Raw genomic sequence first — 25,887 nt, 5'->3', positions numbered from 1 at the left:
AACATCACCAAGAAGCACCCAATCGACTCCAAAAAGCAGCACGGGCGCGCATTAGCGCGACCAAGGTCTCGGTCGGACGGTTTGGCCCCGTTTCTCGGACTTGTCCAGCCCCCAGTGTCACTGGAGCTGGGCAAGGCGGGGAGCAAAGGATATGGAAAGAAGCGATGACATTGAAGGGAATGGAGAAAGGCGTGAAGAGAGAAAAAGAATACCCCAGCGTATCTAAAGTGCGAGAGGGCACAGCGGCGGCCGGCCGTTGCACAGCATGGTCCAAAAGACGGGCCCGAGAAAAGAATAAAGAGGCCGACTGGTGGAAAGAGGGAGAGGTGGTTCGGGAGATGAAGCCCGATGGATGGGTGAAAAGGCTGGAACCGTCCCGACCGGCGCATGCTGAGGACAGGCAAGAATCACCAAGCTCTTCTTTTCTGGCCTCGTCGGCTCTGATGGCCTATATTCCTTCTTTCCCCCTACTCCCTCTTCTCTTGCAAAATGTGACAGATTGCTTTGCGCAGCCTTGCTCACCCACACCGGCATGTGTCCTTTGCCACACCAAACGCCACAAAGGGCCAGGGACCTGCCGGCTGGGCATTTTACTTGTTTGCCTCTTCTTGTCCTTTTTCTCGAGAAGAGAGAGGTGGTGTGTGAGGAAGTGTAATTGAAAGAGTGGAAGCCCGCCTTTGAGCTGGTTCGAGTTCCTCGCGCCTCTTGGTCGTAAAGACAAACGCAGGACGTTCATCCGTTCTTGGCTGCGTGCCTCGTCGCCCTCCGCTGCCTCCTGACGCCGACTGTGCTACAGACAATGTGGTACGTGGGCGATATCGCCATCGTCGACCGCAACCACGGCCTCGTCTTGGCCGGCTTCCTCTTCACGTCCCTCGCAAGCCTGGCCGTCTGGCTGCGCATCTTTACCCGGGCCGTCTTGGTCCGCAATGTCGGCCTCGATGACTATTTTATATGCGCCGCCATGGTAAGAGAACTCCACACGAACGCGAATCGGTCAACGGTTCCATCTCCCTCGTCGAATTCTACGTCGTGACTCTCTCGTTGAACAAAGCGAGTAGAGTCGAGGCGACGTGGTGCTCATGGGAGCTCCTAGGCCGAAGTCGCGAGAGATGTAAGTTACTACAAGCAGTGTCGCGGCTAATCGCCATGCCATGCAGTTCGGCACAATAGGCTTCCTGACGGCCGTCATGCACCGTAAGACTCCCCCCTTCTTAGTCTTTCTCCGATCTGACGCGCAAGCTCGCAGAGATCCGATACGGTCTGGGAGACCAAGTCAACCCGGCCTATCTCCAGCAGTTCCTCCAATCTCTCTACGCCACCATCATCGCCTACAGCTTCACCCACCTCTCCGTCAAGTTCTCCATCCTGCTGCAGTGCAAGCGCATTTTTACCGAGAAGAGCGCCCAGCGCATCTTTCTCGGCCTCATCATCTGGCTGACCGTCTACGGCCTCTTCTGCTTCCTGTCATCGACCCTCACCTGCGTGCCAGTCGCAAAGTACTGGGACGACAGCATCCCCGGCTCGTGTATTGATCGCTCCAACCTGCACTATGCGCTCGCTGGCTTTAACATTGCCAACGACATTGCTTTGCTCGCCGCCCCCGTCCCCTATCTCAAGGGTCTGCAGATTCCACGGAGGGCCAAGATTGTTCTCATGGCCGTGTTTGCTTGTGGTGGTTTGTATGTCTCCCTTGTAGTCCATTTCTCACATGTTTGTCGCTCCTCCAGTGTCTCTTTTTCCCCCTTGCTGCATCGCGCAGCTTTGTCGTTTCCAAGTCCAGCTCTCAGGATGCTGACTCTGGGTCTTGACCTCTTCTGCAGTGCCTGCATCGTTGCCATCATAAGACTTCACTCTCTGTACATCAACAACTCGGCTCCCATCGATCAACAACCAGGTAAGCAAGCAGGGAGGGATGGCCACTTTCATTTGACGCATTCCAAGATGGCACTTTTGGACTGACAAGTGTTGTTGTTCTACCGACTTAGTAAAAGGAGTAGAAATTGCTATCTGGTCCGGGCTCGAGATCAACGTAGCCATAGTTTGTGCCTCAGTCCCGGCTCTCAAGCCCCTTTTCGTCAAGTTCTTTCCCCGGATGATCAGCTCCCTGGGCGAGTCGGCCAAGCGGTCCCGGACCGGGCGCTCGGCACAGGGGAGCGCCCCGCGGCGGGACCAAAGCGGCGACCACGACTGCAAGGCGTCGCCGCTCGAGATCCAGGTACAGCAATCCTTCGAGATGAGTGCCGTGGCCACTGACGCCGACGCCGACGACGACAGCGAGAAGAACCTGGTGCCGCCGAACGGACCCGTGTGGACGGCCGCGTGCTTTGCAGAGCCGCGCACCAATCTCGACTCCCGGATGGTATGATGACGAAAAGGAACAGGCGTTTGTGGTTGGATGTGGGAGCTGTGTTATAAAATTCCACGTTGACGAGTCCCTGTCTTTTTCCAGACACGATCTTCGACATGACTATATAGTTTTCCGGGGGTTGATGACTCTCGTACCGCCACCGGGCGAGTCGAGACGGACAGGACACTCCTCGGGTCAAGACGGCGGAGGCATCACACGAACATGAGCCCCGTCGATGGCGAATCCACAAGACGACATGTTTGGCTGTAAGCGGATATAGGGTAAGAGGACATGAAGCGTCTGCCTGCACGAAATACTATAGAGATACCAGAGAGGCGAAGACCATGCAAAGATGGATTTACCCAATACTGTGTTCATTAGTCCAGCCCTATCCGCGTGTCAAAGAACATCATGGAACAATGAGTGAGAGCAGATGCGCCGAATGCCGACGCTCTGGCTCCAGCCTCCGGCCGCCCCCGCCTCCGGCCCCAACCCCGCCTTGCGATCTCGGGGCTCGCGAACTCTGCAACATGCCACTGACAAACGAGCGCCATGACGAAATCATCTACGAGCAGAGACGCCATTGTCATTGTCGGGTGAGGAGCCTTGGGGTCATCCACCCGAGGGAGCAGTCATTGTCCGCTGACGACCTCGGGCCAGGGCCGGCATCGCTGGCCTGGATGTGGCGCTCGTCCTCGCCGAGCGCGGATTCGGGCCCTTGATTACCGTCGTCGCGCAGTTTCTGCCGGGCGACACGTCTCCGGAGTACACCTCGCCCTGGTACGTGTGAGCCGAGAGAGGCCACGCCGAGGCTTGATATGTCGGCGGCGACGACTGAGATTTGACTGACGCCGCCCTGGGTCATCGGCTGAGCTGAAGGGCCGGGTGCAACTTCTCAGCCGTCTCGGGAAGCGACGAGAAGGCCTTGCGATGGGATCGCCTGGGCTACGCACACCTCGGCAGGATGGCGTCGGAACACGGCAGGGAGGCCTTTGTTGCCCGGACGCACTCGATCGAGTATTGGGATGCCAGCGTGCCGCACGACAAGATCCGGACCATGTCGGAGTACCTTGAAGACGTAAGTGGACCACTAGGATCACCAAGACCGCTGGGAATGCTGAGTCTGGCCGTCATGGGCGCCGCCTCGCTGCAGTTCAGGATGATCCCGCCCTCGGAGCTCCCACCCGGCGTCCAGTGCGGCGTCTCATGCACCACCTTGGCCGTCAACGCGCCGCGACACCTCGAGTACCTGCACCGCCGGCTCCGCGACGACTTGGGCGTGCGCTTTGTGCGCCGCCGGCTCGACGGCATCCGCGCGGCCTTTGCGACGCCCGCCACGCGCCTCGTCTTCAACTGCACCGGCAACGCCGCCAGAACGCTGCCGGGCGTCGAGGACCCGCTGTGCTTCCCGACGCGCGGGCAGGTCGTGCTCGTCCGGGCGCCGGCCGTCTCGTGCACCATGATGCGCTATGGGAGCGACTACACGACGTATGTGATCCCGCGGCCGGGGTCCAACGGAAACGTCATCCTCGGGGGATTCATGCAAAAGGGCAACAGGCAGGTCCCTCGTGCCCCCTTCCCGACCCTCCCGCCCTCGCATGGGCTTCCGCCAACTAACACTCTCGTGTCTTCTCTGCGCTTGGTAAAGTGACGCCGCCACGTACGCGCACGAGACAGAGTCCATCCTATTCCGCACATCGGCGCTGTGCCCGGAGCTGCGGCGCCAGCCCTTCGAGGTCCTCGCCGCCTTCGCCGGGCTGCGTCCCTCGCGGGAGGGCGGCGCGCGCGTCGAGCGCAGTGACATGTCCGTCGGCGGGACGATGCGGGCCCTCGTGCACAACTACGGCGCCGGCGGCACCGGCTTCCAGGCGGGCTACGGGTTCGCCGTTGATGCCGTCGCGACGGCCGAGGACGTCTTGCGCGAGCTGCGTGGCGGTGAGGCCCGTTCGTCTCACCTGTGATGGTACTTTGCCGAGACCATGGGAATCCAGAGGAGCGAGGATGGGGTCCGGATACGGCGAGCCGCAGCGGCGAGGGTGGGCGCCTTATGCCATCTTTATCACGCTGCTGTGCTTGCTCACACTCACACACGACTTATCAAAGCTTGCTCACGTATCACGAGACTTGAATTTGTAACACCATGTCAATATTGCAACGCTCGCGATGCTTCGGCTCCATCATTTGCGAAATCAGCAACCGCCCGTGTCTGGCCGCACGACTACCGGTCCAAAGCTGCGTCTTGATGCACGTTCAGAGTCTCCATCAGCTCCTGGCTTTACATTCGACGGCCGTAGGATATTGATACCCCAAAGAGACCCTGACCTGTCACATTCGCCACCTGACTTTTGCCGGCCCAAGTTCGGCTTCCGGTGTCCGGCGAAGTCACGGACATCGCCCCGCATCCCGCCTCACGCATGGGCTTCTTCCCCCGCCGGTTGGACGGGCGAATCCGTTGCCGAGGCTTATTGCATGGAGTGCAGGGCTCATTACCTACTACTGTACCTACTTGATGCATGTGGTGGGCGGGTGCCATCATATGTCCGTGGATAGTTTGAGGGCCGCTTGCCGTACACTTCGGTGCTCGTGATACTTTTCTTCTCCTCCCTCGTCATAACTTGTCTCTTTGCCCGCCCATACTCTCACCTCAGGGCCTGTTCTACGCTTTCCTGCTTCAGTACATCACCAGCAACATCATCAAAATCTTCGGCGCGCAAAGAATTCATACAAGCGCAGCACGCGCCGGAACCGCTCGGCTTCGCCAACCTCGAGCATGCCGCGGCCCAGCTCCCCGTCCCTCCGCCGGGCCCCGTCGCCCCCCCCGTCACCCCTGACGATCCGCTTCCCGTCGCGGCGCAGCGTCGTGCACAGCACCGACGGCATCGTCGCCTGCACACAGCCCCTCGCGGCAAAGTGCGGCCTCGATGTGTTGCGCGCCGGGGGGAACGCCGCTGTCCGTAGCCTCTCCTCCTCTTCCTTCCAACGCCTTGACAAAGTGCTGACATGAATCTCGCGCACGCCGTGTCGCAGGATGCAGCCGTCGCGGTTGGTACGTTTCAACCGACGACTGTTCGGAAACGGCTCCCTTGATGCGCTCATGACTCCAAGGAGGATGGGGAAAGGGACCCTGGCTAACGGTATCATGACGTCGCAGTCGCCGGTCTCAACATGACGGAGCCCGGCTCCACAGGCATCGGCGGCGACATGTTCGTCCTCTTCTGGGACGCCGCCAGCAAGCAGGTCAAGGCCTTGAACGGCTCGGGCCGCGCCGGGGCCAAGTACACCCTCGACACGATCCGCCGGGATCTCGGCATCCCAGACGGCACTGTCGGCGAGATCCCCCCCCACAGCGCCCACGCCGTCACCGTCCCCGGCGCCGCGGCTGGCTGGGTCGACACGGTCGAGCTTTTCGGCAGCGGCAAGCTCGACATGGCCGCCATCCTGGACCCGGCCATCCAACTTGGCGAGAGGGGATTCCCTGTCTCCGAGGTGATGGGTAACTACGTACGTGCGCCTCTAGCCCTGACCTCGTCAATCTCTGTGAAAGGACCACGAGTGAGGTGGCACTGGGGCAGCTCCATCACTGACAAAGAATGATGCAGTGGACTGCTTCCGAGTCGTTCCTCCGCAAAGCCTCGCCCAACTTTGCCGAGATGCTCAAAAAGGACCCGGCCGCAGACGACGGCGTCCGCGCACCGCGTGCCGGCGAGGTGATGAAGAACCCGACGCTGGCTAAGACGTTCCGCACCCTGGCCGCCGAGGGCAAGCGAGGCTTCTATACAGGCCGCATCGCCGAGGAGCTCGTCAAGGTGGTGCAGGATCTCGGCGGCCGCCTGGAGCTCGACGACCTCGCCTACCATCTCGACACGGGCACCCAGCCGACGGAGCCCATCTCGCTCAAGTTCCGCGGCCAGGGGCTCGGGGAGGACAAGGGAGTCGAGCTGTGGGAGCACCCGCCCAACGGGCAGGGCATCGTCGCCCTCATGGCGTTGGGCATCATCCAGGAACTCGAGAAGCAAGGCGCGATCCCGACCTTTGGGCCCTCTGACTTCAACTCGGCCCCCTACCTCCACGCCATCATAGAAGCCCTCCGTCTGGCCTTTGCCGACGGCTACTGGTTCGTGACGGATCCGGATGTTGTCGACGTGCCCAGCGCAGGCCTCATCTCCGAATCGTACCTCGCCGAGCGCGCCCGCCTCTTCGAACCGTCCCGGACGGCGGCCAAGCTCAGCCACGGCGACCCGCCAGCCTTTACGTCGCCGGCGCTTCGGAGCAGCGATACCGTCTACTTTTCGGTGACGGATGCCGCGGGCAACGCCGCGTCCTTCATCAACTCCAACTACGCCGGCTTCGGCACGGGCATCATCCCGCGCGGGTGCGGCTTCACGCTGCAGAACCGCGGCGCAAATTTCTCCCTCGACAGCCGGCACCCGAACCGGCTCGCGCCTCGCAAGCGGCCCTACCACACCATCATTCCCGGAATGGTGACCAACCTGGCCGACGGGTCGCTGCACTCGACCTTTGGCGTCATGGGCGGCTTCATGCAGCCCCAGGGCCATGTCCAAGTGCTGCTGGGCCAGCTCGTCGGCGGCCTCAACCCGCAGCAGGCGCTTGACGCGCCGAGGGTGTGCATCGTCGCCGACACACCGGTCGACGGCCTGGGAGGGACCGAGTGGACGGTCAACGTGGAGGAGGGCATGCCGGAGGCCACCGTCCAAGGGCTCAAGAAACTGGGCCACAAGGTAGTGGTAGTCGACGGTGCGCACAGGGGGCTGTTTGGACGGGGCCAGATCATCCGGTACGCCGTCGATCTGGCAGACGGCACGCCCGTATGGTCGGCGGGAAGCGACATGAGAGCTGACGGGGCCGCATATCCGGCGTGAGGTGGTTGGACAAGAAGACGGCAAGGTGATCGACTGTTGTGTCAAGCAATGGGCTGTCAGAACCCTCCCCTAGCCAAGTGTCGACGAGCACATGTCAAGACAGACCCATGCGGTATTGTATCGCACCCTGTTTGTACATCCTTCCCTTCCCATGCTGGTCATGTCATCGTACACGAAGCAAGGGCCTGCTCTCGGCCCTGGCCACCACACATCTGTCGGCCGGCGCTCGTCGTTTATTTCTGTTGCTCCTCTTCCCCAGACACCAGAAGCCCCTTGTCCTCAAACATTTTGGCAAGCTCGCCACTCTTGAACAGACTCTGGACAATGTCTGCGCCGCCAATGAATTCTTGTTGCACGTAGAGCTGGGGAATCGTTGGCCAGTCGGAAAACTCTTTGATGCCCTGCCGCAGCTCCGGGTCCTCGAGAACATTGAAGGCGGCAAATTTTTGTGGGTTGACGCCCTGCAAGCCGAGAATCTGGATGACGCCGCGGGAGAAGCCACACTGGGGCATCTCGGGGGTCCCCTTCATGAAGAGCACCACGGGCGCCGATGCGACGGCCTTACCGATGGCGGAGCGCGTCTGGTCGGACAGCAAGCGCGTCTGGAAGAGCATCGGGGGCGCGAGGCGCGCTCGGAGGGTCGAGGCGGCCAGCGGTGGCGGGCGTGCGACCTGCCGTAGCAGGTTCTGGGTTCATCGATCGAGTCAGCGACGACGAAGCTCTTGCGGGCTTTGGAGGGACGACGCACTGAAGCGGCAGTTCGGGCAAACATGGTTCTCAGCAGTGGACAGCGCCTGTTGGTGCGGTTCGAGAGCGTTTAATTCCGCGGCAGAAAAAAGACTCGGTGCAAATGGCCGATGATGAATCCGGGAGCTCTTGTTGGGTGATGTAATATCGTGCTGACCAATCCTCGGTACTCCGTACCTGACTTGCTGATGCGGCAAGCGTGGGTATTCAAGGGCAGCGAGCCAATACGTGCTCATGATGTCTAACGACGGAACGACACGGAACCAAACCGGACAGTTCAAGACAGTCACTCGATATAGGCTACACATTATCTTTAGCATCCACTTCATGCTGCCTGGGACTCTGAGACCCTTGTAAGCCTTGATTTACCTTCTAGAGCGGTGAAACTGCATTAGCAGGGTATAGTAGTCCAGGGGGGGGGATTTCTTGATGAAAGCAATCAGGGGCTGGCGGCATCATCTTTCGGCTTTGCCCTTCTGGGGAAACGGCCTAGGCTATACGTTATCTTTAGCATCCACTTCACGTCGTCTGTGACTCTTATTAGGCCCTTGCAAGCCGTGATTCACCTTGCAGAATGGGACCTTTTCTGCTGCACGTTGGCCTCCATATTGTATTCGCTGGCAGGATACGCGTCGGGTCCTTGATCTCTAAGAAAGCCTGCCGGCTCTCTCAATCAAGCCTTTCGAAGCCCTAGCCTCGCCTCGGTCACGGCGACAATCTCCTCCCAGCTAACCATGGCGCCGTCGCCCACGTCATTGCACGCGAGCGTCTTGGACACGGGCCGCAGCACCTCGATCCACCCCTCGTCGCCGCCCCAGTCGTCGTCGAGCGTGCGCAGGTTCCTCGCGGTGGCAGGGTGGCGCCACATGGCTGTGTTCATAGCTGGCGCCACGACAATCTTCTTGCGCTCGCCGTCGATGGCCCCGTCGGTGTCCCACGCCCGCACCACGGACAGTAGCAGGTTGTCACAGATGCCGGCCGCCATCTTGGCCATTGTGTTTGCGCTCAGCGGGCTGATGACGAGCACGTCGGCCCATCGCCGCATCTCGATGTGCAGGATGGGCGCGCCCCGGGTCCACGGCCGCGTCCACTCGGCTGCGTCGGTGTAGATGCCGTCGACGTTGGGCAGCCGCCGCACCTCGGCCAACGATGGCTGCTCGGGCGCCTGTCCGCCCAGGAAGTGCTCGGCGGCGCCTGTGAGGATGATGCGGATGGACAGGGCGCCGTGGGACGCGAGCCCGTTGACGATCTGCATAATCTTGATGGTGGCGACAGAGCCCGAGGCGGCGAGCAGGAGATGCCGCTTGCCGTCGTTGCGAGCCAGCGCGACGTTGCTGGCAGCCGAGGCGTGGGTGCCGTCGGCCTGGATTTCGGGGCCCCTGGGCGCTGCTTGCAACATGTCGACGAGGATGTGGCCAATGCGAGTACATTAGTATGTGGACAAGCCGACCATACCTCCCCTACTTATGGATGGGGGGCTATTACAGTCCACTAGGATCACAAAGGCGCTGCAGATACTGTACAAGCCCCACAAGTGATGGAATAGTAGAGTAACATGTTATTACTGGCATTCTCGACCAAGGAAATTGTATCTATACTCTCCTACCATTTTATCTGCTGCCTGCCTACCGGTTCCTAGGTAATTACCACTCCCAACTACATCGTGAAGTCTGTCTGGCATGCCACGAGCTAATCTCCCAAGGAAGTCTTTCGGATCGGCTCCCCAAGCAACCCAAAGAGCCTCTTGAAGCTCTAGTAACTCAAGCTTGTCTGTTACATAATTCTGATCAACCCAGCTTGACAATGCGGGCTACCGGGGCCGAGTGTGGCGAGGTCGCGAGCCGTCAGCCTCGTCCAGCTGTCTGCCCTTGGCCGTCAGTCGCTATCGATCCGCGCCTTCCTTGCGCAATTACGCCCACCTCGGCCACACGGCACATTTCCTGATGAATTCCCCTTCGGCCCTTTATTCATCCTTCTTCGACCTCAACTCTCTCCAATTCTCTCCAACTTCCTCCTCCTCCCTTCCCATCGCTTCTGACCTCAAGATCCAGGCAAGGTCGGGCCGGGCTCTGCGGTGCCCCGAGTCAACAGGTTCCACCACCAGGGTCAGCCCCCTCTCTCGACATCAACAGCTCTACTCTGTCTGTCCGATGCACGCGCATTCTTCGGCAGCCATGAGCAACCGGCAAGCATTCGCCCTCCCCCCCGAGGGCGGCGACTTGTATTCCTCCTCGACTCTGCTCGACCCAGCCAGCTCGTCGACGTTGCGCGCCCGCCTCCGCAGTCCCCATCTCGTTGCCCGGGTAGATCAAAGCTCCCCACCCACTTGTCGTCCAGACCCCGACGTCTATCAGCGCTTCAGGGCTTGTTTCGCCTTGGACTCCATGCCCTCCGTCGTCCAGCAGTCGAACAACGCCAAGAGCCATCCCGACGTTGATGGCGGCGCTCTTGCGCAGCTGAGAGGTGTGCTTACTCCCATGCTTGACCCAAGTCATTGTCGTTCTCCTCGGGTTGTTTGAGCCAACATGCACACGTAGAGGCCTTTGCAGAAGCGGGACTCCACTGCTACACTTCTGTTGCCAGAGAAATCATGCACGCTCACGGCGACTTGAGCGCTCGGATTGATGCCCTGTCCGGAAAATCGACAGCCGTCTCCTCGAAAGCCCGGGCCATGTACGCAAACTTGCGCCCGTTGTCTGCTACGCTCTGTCACGGAACAGATCTCCCCAGTGCCAAGACTGCATCTCACCTTTCCACAGTCGTCTGCATCTTGTCCAAGGCGCAGGAGCAGCTCGGGGGGCTCCAAAAAGAATGGGACTCGTGCCTCGCGGAGCAACACCAGGCTTGGACGGAGCTTCGCAAAATCGAAGACGAGGCCTCACAGCTCGACGAGAGTGGACTAGACGACGCCCTGACACGCGAGATCAAGTTGTTGAGTGAGGCTCTCGACGAGCTGGTGCAAAGCAACGAGGAGCTGCTCGACGAGATTGATGCGGTAAGTCTTGGGCTGGAGACAAGACGGCCGACGACTGACGAGCGGTACGGCAGGAATTTAGGGGGCTGATACAGGGCGAGACCATGACGATGATGCAGAGCATAATGGCAGGCTAGGAGGCTTCGACTGGCATGAGCTACGGGTCATGGACTTCATGATCGTATGTATGCATCATTTCCTGGGATGGCTCTACTGGAGGCGCTTGGAGAGCAGAATAGTGCCTGCATTCATTTGGTCACCGGTAGATGAAGCGGCGTGCAGCTTCCCGGGTGATGCTTGCTCTTCTTGTAATTTTTTTTCCGTGGTATTCGATCTCGCGTCAGTACATTGGCGTCTATCTCGTGACCCAAACCCGGTGTGCAAATGCGTCGTCGGACTCTCAAACCTCCGCCCGCTTATCGTCTTGTTCCTCGTCCCAAGCAGACGGCCAGGCTTCGATCAAAGAAAAACACAAAAAGAGAGAAGAACAGAAGAAAACTAGTTCGCCTAGCCAAAACTCCCCTCTCGACTCAGGAAAGGTCGCCCGCCGCGCAAACAAGAGGCGTTACATGGGATAAGGATGATGTCTAGTTCGTCAACAGGGGGAGCAGACCCTCGCTCCACCCAAGCTCCCTTGCCTTGTCGAGCAAAGTGATGACTGCAGAAGCAAATCCAGGGGCTCTACTCCTTTTCTTCAATAACGACCCCCCACGGGTGGTCCTCGCGGCCGTACATGATGTCGCCGATCCAGCGCTTGAGCTTGCCGGTGACGTCGCCGAGCTCGTCGCCGGGGCCGATGGGGATGTGGATGTCACGGTCGCGGTGGTGGATCAGCGACACGGGGCAGATGAAGTACTGGAGGCGGGTCAGTCGTGCTTCTCTCCTCCAAGACTCCTCTGTGCGAATCGAGGGATGGGTTGGGAACTCACAGCGGTCCCCGCGGCAAAGGCCTCGAGGATACGGCCCTCGGCGTCGGCGCACAGCAGCTCGGCAATGGTGTACTTGCGCTCCGTGACGACGAGGTCCTCGTCGGCCAGGCGCTGGCGGGCGAGGTCGAGGCAGCTGCGGCGGGTGACGCCGTCGAGGATGAGCTTGTCGTCGAGCGGCGCCGTCAGCAGCTCCCGGCGGCCGTCCTCGGGCCGGCGCCAGACGACGAAGAAGTTGCTGGCGCCAGCCTCGGTGCACTCGGCGCGCTCGTCGGCGGACGAGTCGCCGTCGCCGGCACCGGCCGCACCACCGCCGACGGTGGCGGCCGGGTCGTACAGCCACAGGATCTGGTGGAAGCCGCGGCGGCGGGCGTCCTGGGTGGCGAGCAGCGAAGGGCCGTAGTTTGCGCCGAGCTTGGCGTAGCCGAAGCCGCCGACCCAGGCGCGCACCATGTCGCCGGGCGACGTGTGCAGGCGCATGCCGCCGGCGGGGGCGTCGAGGCGCGGCATAAAGGTCAGGATCACGTACAGCAGCGCCTGGCGCGAGACCTGGACGCCGAGCTGCGGCTGGGTGCCGATGAGCGTCGGGCGCAGGTACAGGAAGGCGCCGGGCCGGTCGCGCGGCAGCCAGCGCGGGCCGTCGACGGCGAGCAGCTCCAGCATCAGGCGCTCAAGCTGGGCCGGGTCAAAGACGGGCAGCGAGATGCGGGCGGCCGACATGCGCATGCGGGCGGCGTTGCGGTCCGGGCGGAAGATGCGCAGGCGGCCGTCGTAGCCGCGGAAGACCTTGAGGCCCTCGAAGCACTCGGTCGCGTAGTGCAGCACCGACGCCGTCGGCATCAGGCTCAGCGGGCCGTACGGCTTGAGCTCCGGCGCCGCCCAGCCGGCTCCCGACCGCCACGCCGCCGTCACCATGTGGTCCGTCGCGACCGTCTCGTCGCCGGCGTGGGCGGCCGCCTCGTCGACCGGCACGGCGCGGGGCTTCATGGTGAGCGTCCGCGTGAGCAGCGACGCGTCCAGGGGCGCCTCGCCGGTGCCATGGTCGTGGCCGTTGCCGTGGCCGTTGGCCGATGCGGCCTCCGTGAGCTCGAGGGCGGCGGCCGTCAGGTCAATATCCTGTTGCGGTTGGTTTTGGTGTCGTTGAGGGGGGGTAACAGCGGAGGGGGCCATGGCGTCTGCTCTTTTACCGTACTTTCTGGTCTTTTCTCGTTATGGTCCTTTCAATGTATGAATGTGCGAGTGTGAGTGTCTTGATTGAGTGTGTCTTGCTGAGCCCGATGATTCCTTCGCCCCGTTCAAAGCCGGCGTCGGCCGTTGGCGATGCGCAGCAAGTCGGTGCGTCGACCCCCCTGGCCCCCGCAATTCAACAAACCCGCGACAGGGGGAGAACAAGAAGCAAAAAGGTCAGGGGAGCAGAGACCGTGCGTGGGACCGTTGCCGAGCAATGGGAATGGCAAGGCAGATGGGAGAGACTAAAAGCCAAGAGTGACGACACAGAGGGAGTGAAAAGCGAGGAGAGAGGAAACCAAGAGAGCACAGCGCGGGCAGACGTCGATAAAGGGGAAAGGGGGAAAGGGGCAATGGCAAGAATGATAAATATTATAAGCTTCCCCGAGTCGCCCGCCCCGGTGGCACCCACGTCAAGGGCGGAGCCGGCGGGCGGGCCGCCGAGTCGGCTATCCAAGGACGCCCCGTCGTCAGTCACACCTCTCGCTCTCATTTCCTTTCTGTGTGCCAAGTATCAGACACTCCTCCCCTCCCTCCCTCTCATTCTCTCTCTCTCCTGGCCTCCAAGGGAACTAGCCAGATGCCTGCTCTCTCACTTGCATACTCGCCGTTCCGTCAATGCCACACGGCACGCCGCGTCATTTCCAGTTGGCCTCGTAGGAACTTGGCAGCGGCCAGTTGGCGTCTGTGTTCGCCTGGCCACCATCCTTTGTATGCGCTGCTCCGTTACAGCTATGCCGCACAGGACCCGGTGTGATATATAACTGCAAGGGCAGCCTGCCGTTGCCACGAATGCAAGCTATGAAGCATATTGCCCGCCTATTGAGTCTCCTTCAAGTCAGCCATACACGAGAACTTGCCGCAACTACCTACACAACATTCGCTCTTCGTCAGCGTCCGGTTCTGCACCACCCTTTCGGTAGACTCCGCACCAAGCGACAAGGGCCCCCTGCCGCAAGGCCACCGATTGGACCAAAGACACAAGCCCAGCTGGCCCTTGGTGTCCTGCTCCGACGCCTGCCGAGAAGCTGGAAGCCATCCCCCCCCCCTCTATCTGTCTCCCCCTACCCTCGGCCCCCCTTGCCCCCCTTGCCGCAACGCTTGGTTCGAGTCGTGGCATGGCCGCGCGGAAACCCGCCGCCGTGCGCCCCTCGGCTCGTCATGGCTCGCCCCGTCAGGCATGGCGTGCATGCCACAGTGCGTTGGGGTCCCGAGCCCCGAGCCCCGTGTGCCGCCCCGCCTCCATTGGGAGATCGCGCCGTTCCGACGTCGATTGGGCCGGGAGACTTGGAGAGCAGGGACATACATATTGCATGTATGCCGATGAACTCCTTGTGCCTCTCGTCGTTCTGGATTCTGTCTCAGACTCGCCGCCTTTTCTCAGCACATCTTCCCCCGTCTTCGGCTTCGGCCGGCGAGCACGTGCTCATTTGTCACGGGCTCCGACGTCACGAGGGCCGAGGGTGGGGCGCGGAATTCATCAGCCAACGCCCTCCAGCCTGCGCCGTCGATAGCCGCCTCCTCCTCCACAGGCATAGACTCTCCTGACAAGCCGGCCGATCTCGCTCCGTCACCACCACACTCCTTGATTGATGCCCGTGTCTTGTCATTGGCGCCCTATGCAATGCTCGTTGTAGAATATGTTGAATTCCCACGTCACCGTGAATACCTTGGCGAGCAGCATCCCTCCATCACGACGCCGCTAGCCTGCCAGCGTGACCAGCCCGTCTCCTCTCTGCCCGGTTTCCTCGACGCCTTTTGACAAGGCGGTCAAGAAGCGGCACACTCGCTCGCCAACCGTCGTTTTGCATCATGCCGTGCTCCCATCCATTGCCTTGACATCGTCGTCGGCCTTTGCTTCTGGATCCTTGTCATGTCCCTGCGCCGCTCATGCTCCTTCGCTCCTCTCCGCCTCCACCTTGCGCTGCTCCTCTTCCATCAACTCCCGCCGCCGGGCCGCCGCCTCCACCTCAGCCTTGACGCCCTTGGCACGCTGCCGTGCCTCGTACATGTCTCGGCTCTTCATGATGCGCTGGACAATCTCGGCCGCGTTGACCTCGGAAAAGGCATGCTCGCCAATCTCGCGGTAGATGCCCATTTCCTTGGGGTCTGTGTACGGATCGTACGTTAGGGGCATAAACGATGTCGGGCCGTGGTAGATGGCGTCCGGTGGGCCCCACGGCAGCGACGTGAGATATGCCTTGGTGGGCGTAAACGGCGCCCCAAAGACGACGGCATTGATGTACTAGACGCGGCAGGCGTCAGTCGCGCAGCTTCCCGGTCGGGGCGGAATCAAGGCAAGGGAAGATTCCACCACAAGGCATGGCAGACATACCTTGCACTGCAACACGCACAGCCCGCGCTCAAAAATGTTCATGATGGGGTAGTTGATGCCCTTCCACTCATTGATGACGCCGTCCTCGTGGACGCCCACGACGACAAACGCGGACCCATAGTCCCCGCCGTCGGCTGCGCGCCTCTGGGCAGTCGCCTGGTCCGAGTACCAGCCTGACTTGTGTGCCAGCTCATGCTCTTCCTCCTCCATCACCTTTCGCAGAAACTCGATGTGGCCGCTCGAGAAGAGATCGAAGCCGCCGTCGACGTAGACAATGCGCTGTCCCGGACGCGGCCCTCGCCCGCCGAGGAGCTTGCCAAAGGAGCCGCTCGCGTTAGGCGCCGTCTGCGCGGCGGTGGCGGACCAGAACCAGACGTCGGCGCCGGGGGCCTTGGCCGTCTCGTCGGTGGCGTAGAGCTTGATGCGCTCCATCATGGCGTGGCCTTGGGCGAGGCGCTCATCGTGGGAGCCGTAGCCCTCATCGCCGACGAGCATCTTCTGGAGCGAGTGGATAAAGTGCGTCTTTGTGCAGAGCAGCATGCGGCCGACGAGGTCCGTCGTCGAGATGCCGGGCGAGCGCTTAACTACTTTGAAGCGCCCGGCCTCCTTGACGAAGCGGTAGCAGTCGTTACCGTTGCTGTCCGAGGTGATGTCGTCGCCGTGGACCACGTACTTGCAGCCGTAATGGGAGATGTAGGGCAGCTGCGTCACGTAGGGCGCGTGGCCAATGGACTTTGTCACCCAGCGGCAGGCGTTGGTAGCGGCGAGTCTGGAGATGGATGAGGCCGGGCAGACGGACGGTTGGGTCAGTAAGCTGCACCACATTCACGTCGAAGGAGGCTGGCAGGATGTGCGACGAGGCGCGAATACGGACCGCTCATCGAGGGTCATGACGGTCGGCCCCTTGTTGGCGAGAATGTCCTCGTCCGAGTGCACGCCGACGTAGAGCTCGTCGCCCAGCTGTCTGGCCTGGACCATGGCGCCGGCGTGGCCTAGCAACCGGGTCAGTCGCTTGTTTGCGAGAGCTCCGTGGGCCGAGGGGCGAGAGACGCACCGTGATGGAAAAAGTCGAAGCAGCCATCGACCCAGATGCGGCCCTCGAGAAGCTCCTTGGCGGGCTCGCCCTGGGGGGCATGGAGCTCCTCGTCAGTCCCGAGGGCGCTCATGGTGGGAAGCGTTGTCGAGGAGGAAGGGAAGGGGTAGGCAGGGAGAGCTGTCTGGAGCTCTGGTCGTTGTGGGAGCTGTTTGGTGGTTTTGGCGGTTACTGGCGGCGGTTGCGTTTGTGGACGTGCTGGCGTAATGCAGATGGCGATGGCGATGTTTCTCGCGGGTGTGAGGATGAGGTGTTTTTCTTCGCGTTTGCTTTCCTCAAACTTTATCACGGGAAGCTTGATTGTTTGTCTGCAGAGGCAGGCGTCATCCATCGGTCGGTGATTGCCGCAGCCTGTTAAAGGCCGCAGGGGCACTGGAGCCCACCCCACTATAGCGGGGCCCAGTGCACCGTTACTAGCAGAGACCTATAGCGAGTCAGCGACGGGCGTTGCCGCAAGTACCATCGACGGACCGGTTGTACTTACGGGCAACCGGAAACCCTGAAAGGCACTTGGCATTAAGCACGCAGTACAATCTGCCCCGCCTCATCCAGGGTATTCACTGCTAGCAGCTCCCAACGTGGCCAGCGGCACTCGAGATGGCAGCGCCTCGACTCGAGCATGTCGTCGGCGCCCTCTCTTCGAGGCTGGCCTCTGCGTGGCGCACCCAAGAACCGGCTTTCTCTAAAGTTTCAGTGCATGCTCATGGCGCTGGCTCAGCCATCTTCATTGCGATGATAGCGCAAGGGCCATCTACTGCTACCGAGGGAAATACCGCCCGTTCACTGTTGGTATTAAAGGGTCCCATGGCTCGCCTAGTAGAGCAATTGCAGACTCGCGTCAGGCAACGTCCGGGCACCTGTAGGGGGAAAGACCCCTGGAGCGCATTGAAGGGGGCATGGATGGGCTCATGAAACAAAATTGACTCGACATGGCCTGTCTGTCGTCCCGTTTATTCAGAGACGAGGGCTTGTCGGGATAACCATTCGCCTGCCCACTTCTCTTGTCTTTTCTCTCTTTGAGTTTTTCCTCCAACTTTTCCTCGCCCTCCTAGAGTAGTTGGCGATGTCTTCAGCCAGCTTCACCACAGGCACTGTTGTTCACCACCGGCACGTCTCGTCGCCTTGAGCAGGCTCAACTCCTGCTTTGGTTAGTTGGTTGCCTCGAAACGGAATAAGACGATCATCAAACCGAGCAAGCAGCTGTCTCTCTGTCTCCCTTTCTGCCCTTGTTTCCCCTGATTTTCGCGGAATATTCTGCCTACGTAAGTATGGTCTTGCTCTCTTTCTTCCCCCCCTTCTCTTCTTGTCAAGTCTCAGACCTCGATTCCTGCTTGCGCTGCTGCTTTTCTTCTCGAGTATCTATCTCAGCTTATTCTTTTTGCTTATTCGCCTGGAGACGCAGCTGACTGCACTGGCGCCCGCCCGACCACGTCATCTGACCGCCCTAAAGCCGCCGCTGCCATGCAGCGCACCACCACGCCAGGGTCGTCAACGACGCCCGCCTTTCTCAACCTCTCCATCTTCTCGCCGCCGCACCACCGCAAGTCGCCATCGTCACGCCCGACGACGCGCGACGGCATCGATCCCCTGCACTCGCATCCGCACATCCCTCCCGCCCCCGGCTCCGCCCCGCCCTCGTCGAACACCACCTTTGGCCGAGCAGACGTGCGCAAGCCCTCGCTGCCGGCCTCGCCCTCGGCGCGCAAAATCTCCTTCTCGAGCGCCTCGCCCTTTCGCCGCTCCTCGGCCACCTCACCCGCTGCCGTCTCCTTTGCCTCGTTTGTCACCGATCCGAGTGCCCCGCCCGCCCTGCCCGACTACGCCCTGTCCTCCGCCGCAAAGGTCCAGCAGGGCCTTGTCACCAGCCCACACATGAACATGCCGAGCCGCACCCTCACGACGACGACGACGAATACCAGCACCACTGCCACTGTTGCTTCGGCGTACATGCCTCCGCCCACCCCGCTCGGCGTCAATGGCAGCGGTGGCGGCGGCGGCGGCGGCGGCGTTTCCTCGTCCGTCTCCTCCGCCACCGCCGTCACCGCCGTCGCCTCGTCTTCATCCTCGTCCATCTGGCAGCCCAGCGAGGCGAGCATGATCCATCACCAAATTACAGAACTGGCCAACAAGCGCATCTCCACCCTCGACTACCTGCGCAAGGCGTGCGTCTCGACCTCGTTCCCGCGACTCCGGATGACACGGGCTGACTTTGTTTAGGCACGAGGGACGCGTCTACTGGTTCAACACCTATCTCTTTGACAGGCCCGATCTCGCGCGTATGCCCTACTTTGACCCGCGCAAGCTCGCCCGTCGTGCCACAAACTTCCTCCTCCTCGGCCTTTCCGTCCCCACCATCAACGACCTCTACTCGTCCTCGGCCATCGAGTTCCTCCGCTGCCTCAACGCCCTGCTCTCCGAGTTCGATTCCTTCCAGCAGCTCCACGGCGACTCCTCCGCCACTCTGACCCGCGCCCGCCTGCCCAACATGTTCCGCCGCCCCGGGGGCAAGTCGCGCCGCTCCGCCTCGGCCGCCGACATTGCCGACGAGTCTCAGTCCTTCCCCGCCGTCCCGGGCGGCGCCAACGGTGGCGCCCCCTCTGTCATGACCTTTGCCGCCGCCGAGTCGGACCTCCTCCCCGGCGAGGAGTACACGTACCTCCTGACGCCCTCGTTGCCTTTTGAGCCCGACTTCTTCGAGACGTTTGCAACGCTGTGCGACGTCCTCATCGACTCGTACACGCGCTTCCTCACCCTCGTGCCCACCCCGCGCGAGTGCTCCTCCCCTGTCGCCGAGCTCTTCTCCAAAGCCGACGCCCGGCTGCGCAAAATCATCGTCCAGGGCGCCGTCAAGGAATTTGAGGACCACAGTAGGAGCCAGGTCAAGGCCGAGGTGGCCAGCATAGGCAAAGTGGTCCTCGGCGGGCTGATGTGAAGAGCCACCGTCGCATTCTTCCCGCCCAATTCTTATTCGTTATGTCAAATTTTTTTTCCCTGGGAGAGGTTTCATTGCGGCGTTTGAAAATTTCTAGCATGGGGTTGCATCATGGTTCCATTTATTGCCACTCATATTGCATGGGCGGGCGGAGTTTTAGACGGGAAAGGCCAAGGCCATTTATACCTACGGGCACAGCATGATGCCGGGGAGGACAGACGGCATGTTCATCAGTCATGTCGCTTGGTAAGGCGACAGGGGCAGAAGAAGGGCGAGGCAATCTGGTGGCATATATCAAAGGCTACTTTTTCCATGCCTTGCTGACTGATTACATCGGCTGGGACACAGTACCTGGCCTGCAGGGATGGGTTCATCACATGTGCTTGAAGCTTGAACGAGCAGTGGAAGCACAGTCAGCGGTGGTATTTGTACGTGTGGGTTATGTTCAAGCTATACCCAGAGCATTACATAGACGCAACCATGTACAAGTCACGACCACTCCAGTGTTGAAAGGCCACAAGCGACGACGGGGCTCCGCAGGTGTTGCCTCACCTCCTGGCCGAGTCTTTTAATTGGGAGCCGGCCTTGGCTTCCTCCTCGGCGACGAGCGCCTGGATGTCTTGGGCCACGAGCCAGTCCTTGGCCGCCCGCATAACGCGTTCGAGCGTCTCGCCGCCATCGAGCACGCTGGGCAGGTTATGCGCGTCGAAGCCGGCGCGGTGGTCGGTGCAGCGGTCCTGGTTGAAGTTGTAAGTGCGGATCTTGTCGCCGCGGGTGATCTGGGCCTGGGAGAGGACGCTGGAGCGCAGACTGGCGGCCTCTGCCTCGCGCTGCTCGACGCGCTGGCTGGCGATGCGCGAACGCAGCACCTTCCACGCGGCCTCGCGGTTGCGCTGCTGCGAGCGGTGGTCCTGCATGGACACGACGGTGCCCGTGGGCGTGTGCGTCATGCGGATGGCCGACTCGGTCTTGTTGACATGTTGCCCGCCGGCGCCGCGCGCGCGCATCGTCTCGATCCTGACGTCCTGTGGGTTGATGTAGAAGTCGCTCTCCGGGTCGTCGACGTCCATGTCGCCCACGCTGCTCTCAGGGAACGAGGGGAGCACCCAGACGGCCACGGCGCTCGTGTGCACACGGCCCTTGCTCTCGGTGCTGGGGATGCGCTGCACGCGGTGCATGCCAGCCTCGCCCCGGAACATGTCGTAGGCGCCGGTGTCTTGGATCTCGAGCACGGCCTCTTGCAATGGGCTCTCGCCTGCCGTCGACGACTGGTCGCCCGCCGAGTCAGACAGCTCGTACTTGAGCACTTGAGCCCGGATGCCCACGCGCGCGCACAGGTTCTTGTACATGTTGAAGAGCGTGTCTGCAAAGTAACGGCCCTCGAGGCCGCCGGGGCCCGGGCGAAACTCGACCATGCAGGGCAGGTCAGCAAAGGGATGCCGCGGCGTCAGGCTAGCCGACAGCTTCTTCTCGAGGGCCTCGAGCTCCTCGTTCTCGGACTGCAGCTCGTCGCGGGCAATGGAGGCGAGGTCGACGTCCTGCGACGGGTCCTGGGCCATGGCCGTGAGCTCGTCGACGGAGCTGCGCACCTTGTCCCATTCCCGCAGGGCCGAGGCGATGCGGTGCAGCTCGCCCACGCGCTTGGCCTTGGCCTTGTCGAAGGAGACATCGAGCGTCTTTTGGAGCTCGGCGTGCTCGGCGGCGAGGGACCTGGCGCGGAGGAGCAGGCTGGGCGCAAGGGCGGACGAGGGGGAGGCTGGAGAGGCTGTTTCGTGAGCAGAAGGGTGCGAGGGGCGGGAAGCTTCTCATACCGCTGGACATGAACCGGCCGACTTGCCATGGGTGAGAGCGACGCAGTGCGCGGGCGCAGCTCCGGCAGACCCATGGAGAGGCAAACATGTTGTGGAGGGACGCCGTCGACAATTCGGATTCGACGAAATGGGCTTCGAGATAATAATAAAACGCTCCCCATTCCGGCCAATGGGTGGCCACATATGTAATATGTACCTGGGGACGTACCCGCCCGCAGCAATTTTATCCCTGCATCGTCCTCTCTCGCCACCAAAAGTCGAACTGGTGCCTGGACGAGTCGTCATAGACAGCTCCCAAAGTCAGCCGACCAGCTCGACCTGTTCTTTTACACTGGAGACGAAGTCCGGTTTGAAGATCTGACCAAGTATAAGCAATATGGACTCCATCCCATCGTTCTCGGTGACGTCCTTCCTAAGCCGTCCACTTGCGTCAGTGATCTGGCCAAAAAGCGGAGGTACCGTATCCTGCTGAAACTCGGCGTTGGGGCATTTGCTACCGTCTGGCTCGCTCGCGACCTTGTTGACAGGTAAGCGTGGCCTTGCCACTGAATGACTTTGACGAATTGATTTCTCCCCAGACGATATGTTGCCGTCAAAGTCTGCCAGGGGTCAGACTTCCCTCGTCCGAGCAGAGAGACAGAGATTCTGTCCCAGCTTCGCAAAAACGGTCCAGGAAGACATGGCTACCAGAGAGTTATCCAACTCTTTGACGTATATGTTGTCAAAGGACCGAACGGATTCCACGAATGCTTGGTGACTGAAGTAATCGCCCCCTTGAGCGATCCAGATGTCATGCGACAATGTTCTTCGGAGGCTGTTCGCCAGATAATAGAGGGGTTTGCCTTTCTTCACGAACAAGGGATAGCACACGGAGGTACAATTAGTAGCGAACGTCAACCAGACAGACAGAACCAGCCGACGAGATATAGATCCACACATCGCCAACTTTGGAATTGCCATCCCGCAGTTGGAGCGGTTCAACGAAGACGATATCAGCGAACACTTTGCGAACCCTGAAACCATTCCCGTCGTTGCACGCGATTCATCATTCCCATTGCGCTCGGTGCCACCATATGTGGTCCAACCTGTAATATCGATCGCCGATTTTTTACAAAAATACGAAATCCTTCCCTGCAAGCTCGGCGATGTCTGTTAGGATTCTAGACTTTAAGAGATGTAGGTTTTATATCTGGCCTCCTTTCTATATATCCACTGATACCATGATACACTTGGTTAGCCTACAGGACGAGTGAGAATATCCCACTGTTGGCAGGCGAGGTGCCAAACGCGATTCGCCCCCCAGCAGTCGTAATTCACGAACTATGTAAAGGCAAACTGGACTCTATTTGGAGTAAAGCGGCAGATATCTGGGCGCTCGGATCTACGGTAGGTAATACCGCGTGTGCTTTTTAAGGTACAGTCGGTAATAACTATATGCAGTTATATCATATCAAATCGGGGAACGAACTTATTTCAACATGGGGATCTCTTGAAGACTATCTCTTCCGGGCTGTTCAGTTCGGTGCACCTCCGCCAAATGCTTGGCTCGAACTCTGGAACACATGTGATCGCTATAAAGTGCATTGTTCGTTTCATCTGATATCCCTTATTTTACCATGATCAACGACTGTTATACTAATTCTTTCCAGCATCGCGTTCCTTTAACCGGGTTAGGGCCTGGGAGGTGCGCGAGGCGAACCGCAACCGATCTAGGTTCCCCCAAGATGAGGAGAGAGAAGTTTTTCTTGACCTGGTTAAACATATGATTGTGACAAAGCCTGAGGAACGGTGTCTGATGACGGAGCTATTGGCTCACCCGTCCATTCGGAAGAGGACAGAGACATTAGACTGCACGCATGTAGATTGTACGTCCTGACGATTTTGGAATCGGATCTAAAGTCACGCCGCAAGAGCACGAGAATGGCGCGATGAGATTTTCTTGCGCCAGGCTCAAGGAACTGATATCGCGTATTGGTCGATTATTGGCCTAGCCGACAGTATAAGCGATGGACTGAGAAACGTGTTTCCCTAGGTCCACTCTATCTCAAAAGGAGTGGACAGCCAGCATCACAAGAAAAAGCTTGGAGATTTTACCTTCATCATTTTCTTTTAAAGGCCCACTGCTCAATCACAAGCTTGGTGGCGCGTCGTGCGTAGCGCATCTCGACGGTGGATTGGGCCGTGATGGAAGTTTTGCAGGCTTCCGCGGCTCCTCCACAGAGATCAATGCAGTCCAGTGGAAGGCGAAGTCTCGGTGCCCAGCGGCACCACTCCACAAGTTCGGGGAGGACCCTGGCGGCGAGATTTTGCTTGTGCAGCCAGAGGAGATCAACGACGAAGTCGCAGGAGGAAATAAGTTTTGAGAATGCTTAGCGAAGAACGAGAACGGGCGAATTCCTGCCTATCAATGGCTGATTCGGCGTCTTTCTTCGGACCTCGCCACAGAATAGTCCTGAACGCGTATGTCGTCTCCCGAGATGACCCAAAGAACTAAGCTAAGAGGAACCTGATATCTGCAGGGGAAAAGCTCACTAAGGGGCTCTTCAATGAGTATCACTTCCCCATAGAGTGGACTGTCCCATCTGCAGATAGTCATCTGAAGCAGAGATATACCGACAGCGCCGCAACAACCACCCTGGCGAGCGGAATTGCAGAAGTTAAATCGGTTCCACTGTGATCACCTTTGGCTCACTGCCAAGACGGCAGATGGAACTCTTTTTGATAGTATTGGACCACGAGGCAGATGGCCCAGTGGCTGTCCCTGGCATCTTAAAACCTCGGATTTCGTAGGGGGTTGGCGATTTTAACGAAATGTTAGGGCATGATAGCATAAGCCGGTTGCCAGGTGGTCATAGCGAGTTTTCCTGGGGGGCTACCGAAGATGGCGAAAGACAAACGACGGCAAAAGATCGTTTCCAGGGGAGTACGATCAAGAAGCACCTGAAGGAAGCCGCGAACATTGATCTTGCAAGCAAAGGACAGACCGGAGAGTCTAGCAAGGGTTCATAATCTAGGAAGGAAAAAGCTAGAGACGCCAGCCGGATACTGTAAGGATAACACTCCATGCTTCTGATCAGAAAAGCCTCAGAAGTACTACTATTATGGAGAAGGCGGCAAGAGATACCTTGCGACTTGACTAGGGCAGGGCAAGAGATATTGGAGGAGAGGATGTGCGTTTCGGCGCTGCTTGTGTTCCCGGTACTTTCCTCTTCGCGATTGCATTCATATTTTGAGAAGGTTATTTGCTATTCGAGTAACAGAGCCCCGTTGGATCCGACTTCAAGTCGCCCAGGCAATTACACCCATACGTGGTGGTCGTGATTTAGTCGGGCCGGGCAGCTATTCGTTTTATTTTCCGCTCCGCGGACCTCGGATACTGCAGGCCCATGGAGAGGCAAACACGTTGTGGTAGGATGCTGGTCGAGTAAAGATATCGGGTCGACGTCGTTGGGCGTGGGAATATGGGCTCCGAGAAAAGTGTTTCGGCTGCCGGGTGAGCGACGCTGCCAAGGGTCGTGCGGTTAGGCCAGCCACTCCCAAGTGCCTGGGCGACTCCTCGCTGCCTTATTGGTGGAACTTTGCGACCGCATTTTGCGCAGTGCCGAGCCGTTGCCCGCCGTTTAGTCACTATTTGCCTCTGCAGCTCCGGTCTCTCGATGCTGCCACCTTTACGACCCATGGCCATGGCGTTGCTGCAAGAGCACCCACTCTTTAGCCACTCGTCAGCCCACTCAGACTGCTGTTCTCCGGATTCGCGCTTCCCGATTCCAAACTCACCTACCCGACTGAGCTCGAGGTTAGGGCGTAGATGACGGTCTTGCTTTGCTAATTTTCACTGAAGCGCCTTGGCCGAACCACTGTAAAAGTTTGCGACAGCTCGAACAATTCTTCTAGTCCCTATTGACCGTAGAATACTGTAATTGTTTTCACAATAAGTCTCTGAATCAAGGGTTTTGTCGCTCGGACAGGAGTTAGTTCACATGGCCTTATTGTCGAGCGACAGCAACAAAGGGCGATCAGAGCTGAAAGTATGTTTCTTAACTTGGGCTGACGTCGTTCGCATAGTCATGAAGTCTGTTCAGGCCTGCCCTGTTCTGGTAAAGCAAGAGTGGCCTTAGTAAATACAGGAGGGTCAACATGAGTGACTTCTACTTGTATTTGGTCCTTTTCTTGCCCTGTTTTCATCGACGTTGATATAGTTGGAAAGGTCTAATCAGAATCACCTGCTTCAGCCTTGTGATGGATTAGTATTGGGCGAGTCTTCAGCAGCGAGCGCTTGCTCTTGAATGTCCGTTCGCAATAAGTTTACCCATGAACCGCATCTCTGTACGAATCAAGCAGGTTCGGTCCTGCGAAGCCCACCTCATATGGCGTCGAACCCTTTGGCTGCCACTGTGGCCTAGCAGACAGGGCTCCACTGGTCCACAGTAACAATAGTATCAGGAGCCGGCAGCTTCCATAACGGCAGTCCTGCCTCCAATCGATCTCCACAAGCAGATGGCTGGCAATAAATGCCCATCTCTGGTAAAGTCGGTCGTTGCAAATTCCCCGCTGCCCCCCACCGCCTTCCGCCTTAGGCAAGCCCCTTCCCCCTTTGGCCCGTCGCGGCATC

At 59.6% G+C, this 25,887-nt stretch overlaps 10 protein-coding genes across 10 annotated transcripts; 5 read left to right on the top strand and 5 right to left on the bottom strand.

Annotated features, from left to right (window-relative positions):
* Positions 1 to 799: 799 nt before the first annotated feature.
* HRG_10871 (putative integral membrane protein) lies at positions 800 to 2,368 on the top strand (the record flags this gene model as incomplete). Its single annotated transcript, XM_044869341.1, has 5 exons — positions 800 to 967; positions 1,161 to 1,197; positions 1,250 to 1,682; positions 1,824 to 1,897; positions 1,989 to 2,368. 5 exons carry the CDS (start codon positions 800 to 802, stop codon positions 2,366 to 2,368), a joined length of 1,092 nt encoding a protein of 363 aa, XP_044715690.1.
* A 534-nt stretch (positions 2,369 to 2,902) lies between these two features.
* Positions 2,903 to 4,311, top strand: HRG_10870 (FAD dependent oxidoreductase domain-containing protein; the record flags this gene model as incomplete). The annotated part of the gene is made up of 5 exons (XM_044869340.1): positions 2,903 to 2,946; positions 3,011 to 3,130; positions 3,230 to 3,428; positions 3,504 to 3,907; positions 3,999 to 4,311. The coding sequence occupies 5 exons, from the start codon at positions 2,903 to 2,905 to the stop codon at positions 4,309 to 4,311; spliced, it is 1,080 nt and encodes a 359-aa protein (XP_044715689.1).
* Positions 4,312 to 5,120: 809 nt separating this feature from the next.
* HRG_10869 (gamma-glutamyltranspeptidase domain-containing protein) lies at positions 5,121 to 7,230 on the top strand (the record flags this gene model as incomplete). Its single annotated transcript, XM_044869339.1, has 4 exons — positions 5,121 to 5,300; positions 5,378 to 5,396; positions 5,502 to 5,851; positions 5,950 to 7,230. The coding sequence occupies 4 exons, from the start codon at positions 5,121 to 5,123 to the stop codon at positions 7,228 to 7,230; spliced, it is 1,830 nt and encodes a 609-aa protein (XP_044715688.1).
* A 233-nt stretch (positions 7,231 to 7,463) lies between these two features.
* Positions 7,464 to 8,002, bottom strand: HRG_10868 (glutaredoxin domain-containing protein; the record flags this gene model as incomplete). The annotated part of the gene is made up of 2 exons (XM_044869338.1): positions 7,464 to 7,916; positions 7,979 to 8,002. 2 exons carry the CDS (start codon positions 8,000 to 8,002, stop codon positions 7,464 to 7,466), a joined length of 477 nt encoding a protein of 158 aa, XP_044715687.1.
* A 648-nt stretch (positions 8,003 to 8,650) lies between these two features.
* HRG_10867 (flavoprotein) lies at positions 8,651 to 9,376 on the bottom strand (the record flags this gene model as incomplete). Its single annotated transcript, XM_044869337.1, has 1 exon — positions 8,651 to 9,376. The coding sequence occupies one exon, from the start codon at positions 9,374 to 9,376 to the stop codon at positions 8,651 to 8,653; it is 726 nt and encodes a 241-aa protein (XP_044715686.1).
* A 775-nt stretch (positions 9,377 to 10,151) lies between these two features.
* On the top strand, positions 10,152 to 11,088 carry HRG_10866 (uncharacterized protein; the record flags this gene model as incomplete). The annotated part of the gene is made up of 3 exons (XM_044869336.1): positions 10,152 to 10,440; positions 10,737 to 10,972; positions 11,026 to 11,088. 3 exons carry the CDS (start codon positions 10,152 to 10,154, stop codon positions 11,086 to 11,088), a joined length of 588 nt encoding a protein of 195 aa, XP_044715685.1.
* A 544-nt stretch (positions 11,089 to 11,632) lies between these two features.
* On the bottom strand, positions 11,633 to 13,047 carry HRG_10865 (amino-transferase class IV domain-containing protein; the record flags this gene model as incomplete). Its single annotated transcript, XM_044869335.1, has 3 exons — positions 11,633 to 11,806; positions 11,881 to 12,144; positions 12,196 to 13,047. 3 exons carry the CDS (start codon positions 13,045 to 13,047, stop codon positions 11,633 to 11,635), a joined length of 1,290 nt encoding a protein of 429 aa, XP_044715684.1.
* Positions 13,048 to 14,992: 1,945 nt separating this feature from the next.
* HRG_10864 (cytidylyltransferase-like domain-containing protein) lies at positions 14,993 to 16,605 on the bottom strand (the record flags this gene model as incomplete). Its single annotated transcript, XM_044869334.1, has 5 exons — positions 14,993 to 15,349; positions 15,440 to 15,583; positions 15,653 to 16,208; positions 16,314 to 16,431; positions 16,494 to 16,605. 5 exons carry the CDS (start codon positions 16,603 to 16,605, stop codon positions 14,993 to 14,995), a joined length of 1,287 nt encoding a protein of 428 aa, XP_044715683.1.
* Positions 16,606 to 17,993: 1,388 nt separating this feature from the next.
* HRG_10863 (uncharacterized protein) lies at positions 17,994 to 19,464 on the top strand (the record flags this gene model as incomplete). Its single annotated transcript, XM_044869333.1, has 2 exons — positions 17,994 to 18,694; positions 18,750 to 19,464. 2 exons carry the CDS (start codon positions 17,994 to 17,996, stop codon positions 19,462 to 19,464), a joined length of 1,416 nt encoding a protein of 471 aa, XP_044715682.1.
* A 548-nt stretch (positions 19,465 to 20,012) lies between these two features.
* Positions 20,013 to 21,363, bottom strand: HRG_10862 (PCRF domain-containing protein; the record flags this gene model as incomplete). Its single annotated transcript, XM_044869332.1, has 2 exons — positions 20,013 to 21,229; positions 21,276 to 21,363. The coding sequence occupies 2 exons, from the start codon at positions 21,361 to 21,363 to the stop codon at positions 20,013 to 20,015; spliced, it is 1,305 nt and encodes a 434-aa protein (XP_044715681.1).
* Between the last annotated feature and the right edge of the window lie 4,524 nt (positions 21,364 to 25,887).

Source organism: Hirsutella rhossiliensis (assembly GCF_020360975.1).
Source record: "Hirsutella rhossiliensis strain HR02 chromosome Unknown scaffold00017, whole genome shotgun sequence".
NCBI classification, from domain to species: domain Eukaryota; kingdom Fungi; phylum Ascomycota; class Sordariomycetes; order Hypocreales; family Ophiocordycipitaceae; genus Hirsutella; species Hirsutella rhossiliensis.
This window is presented reverse-complemented; position numbering and strand designations above follow the sequence as displayed.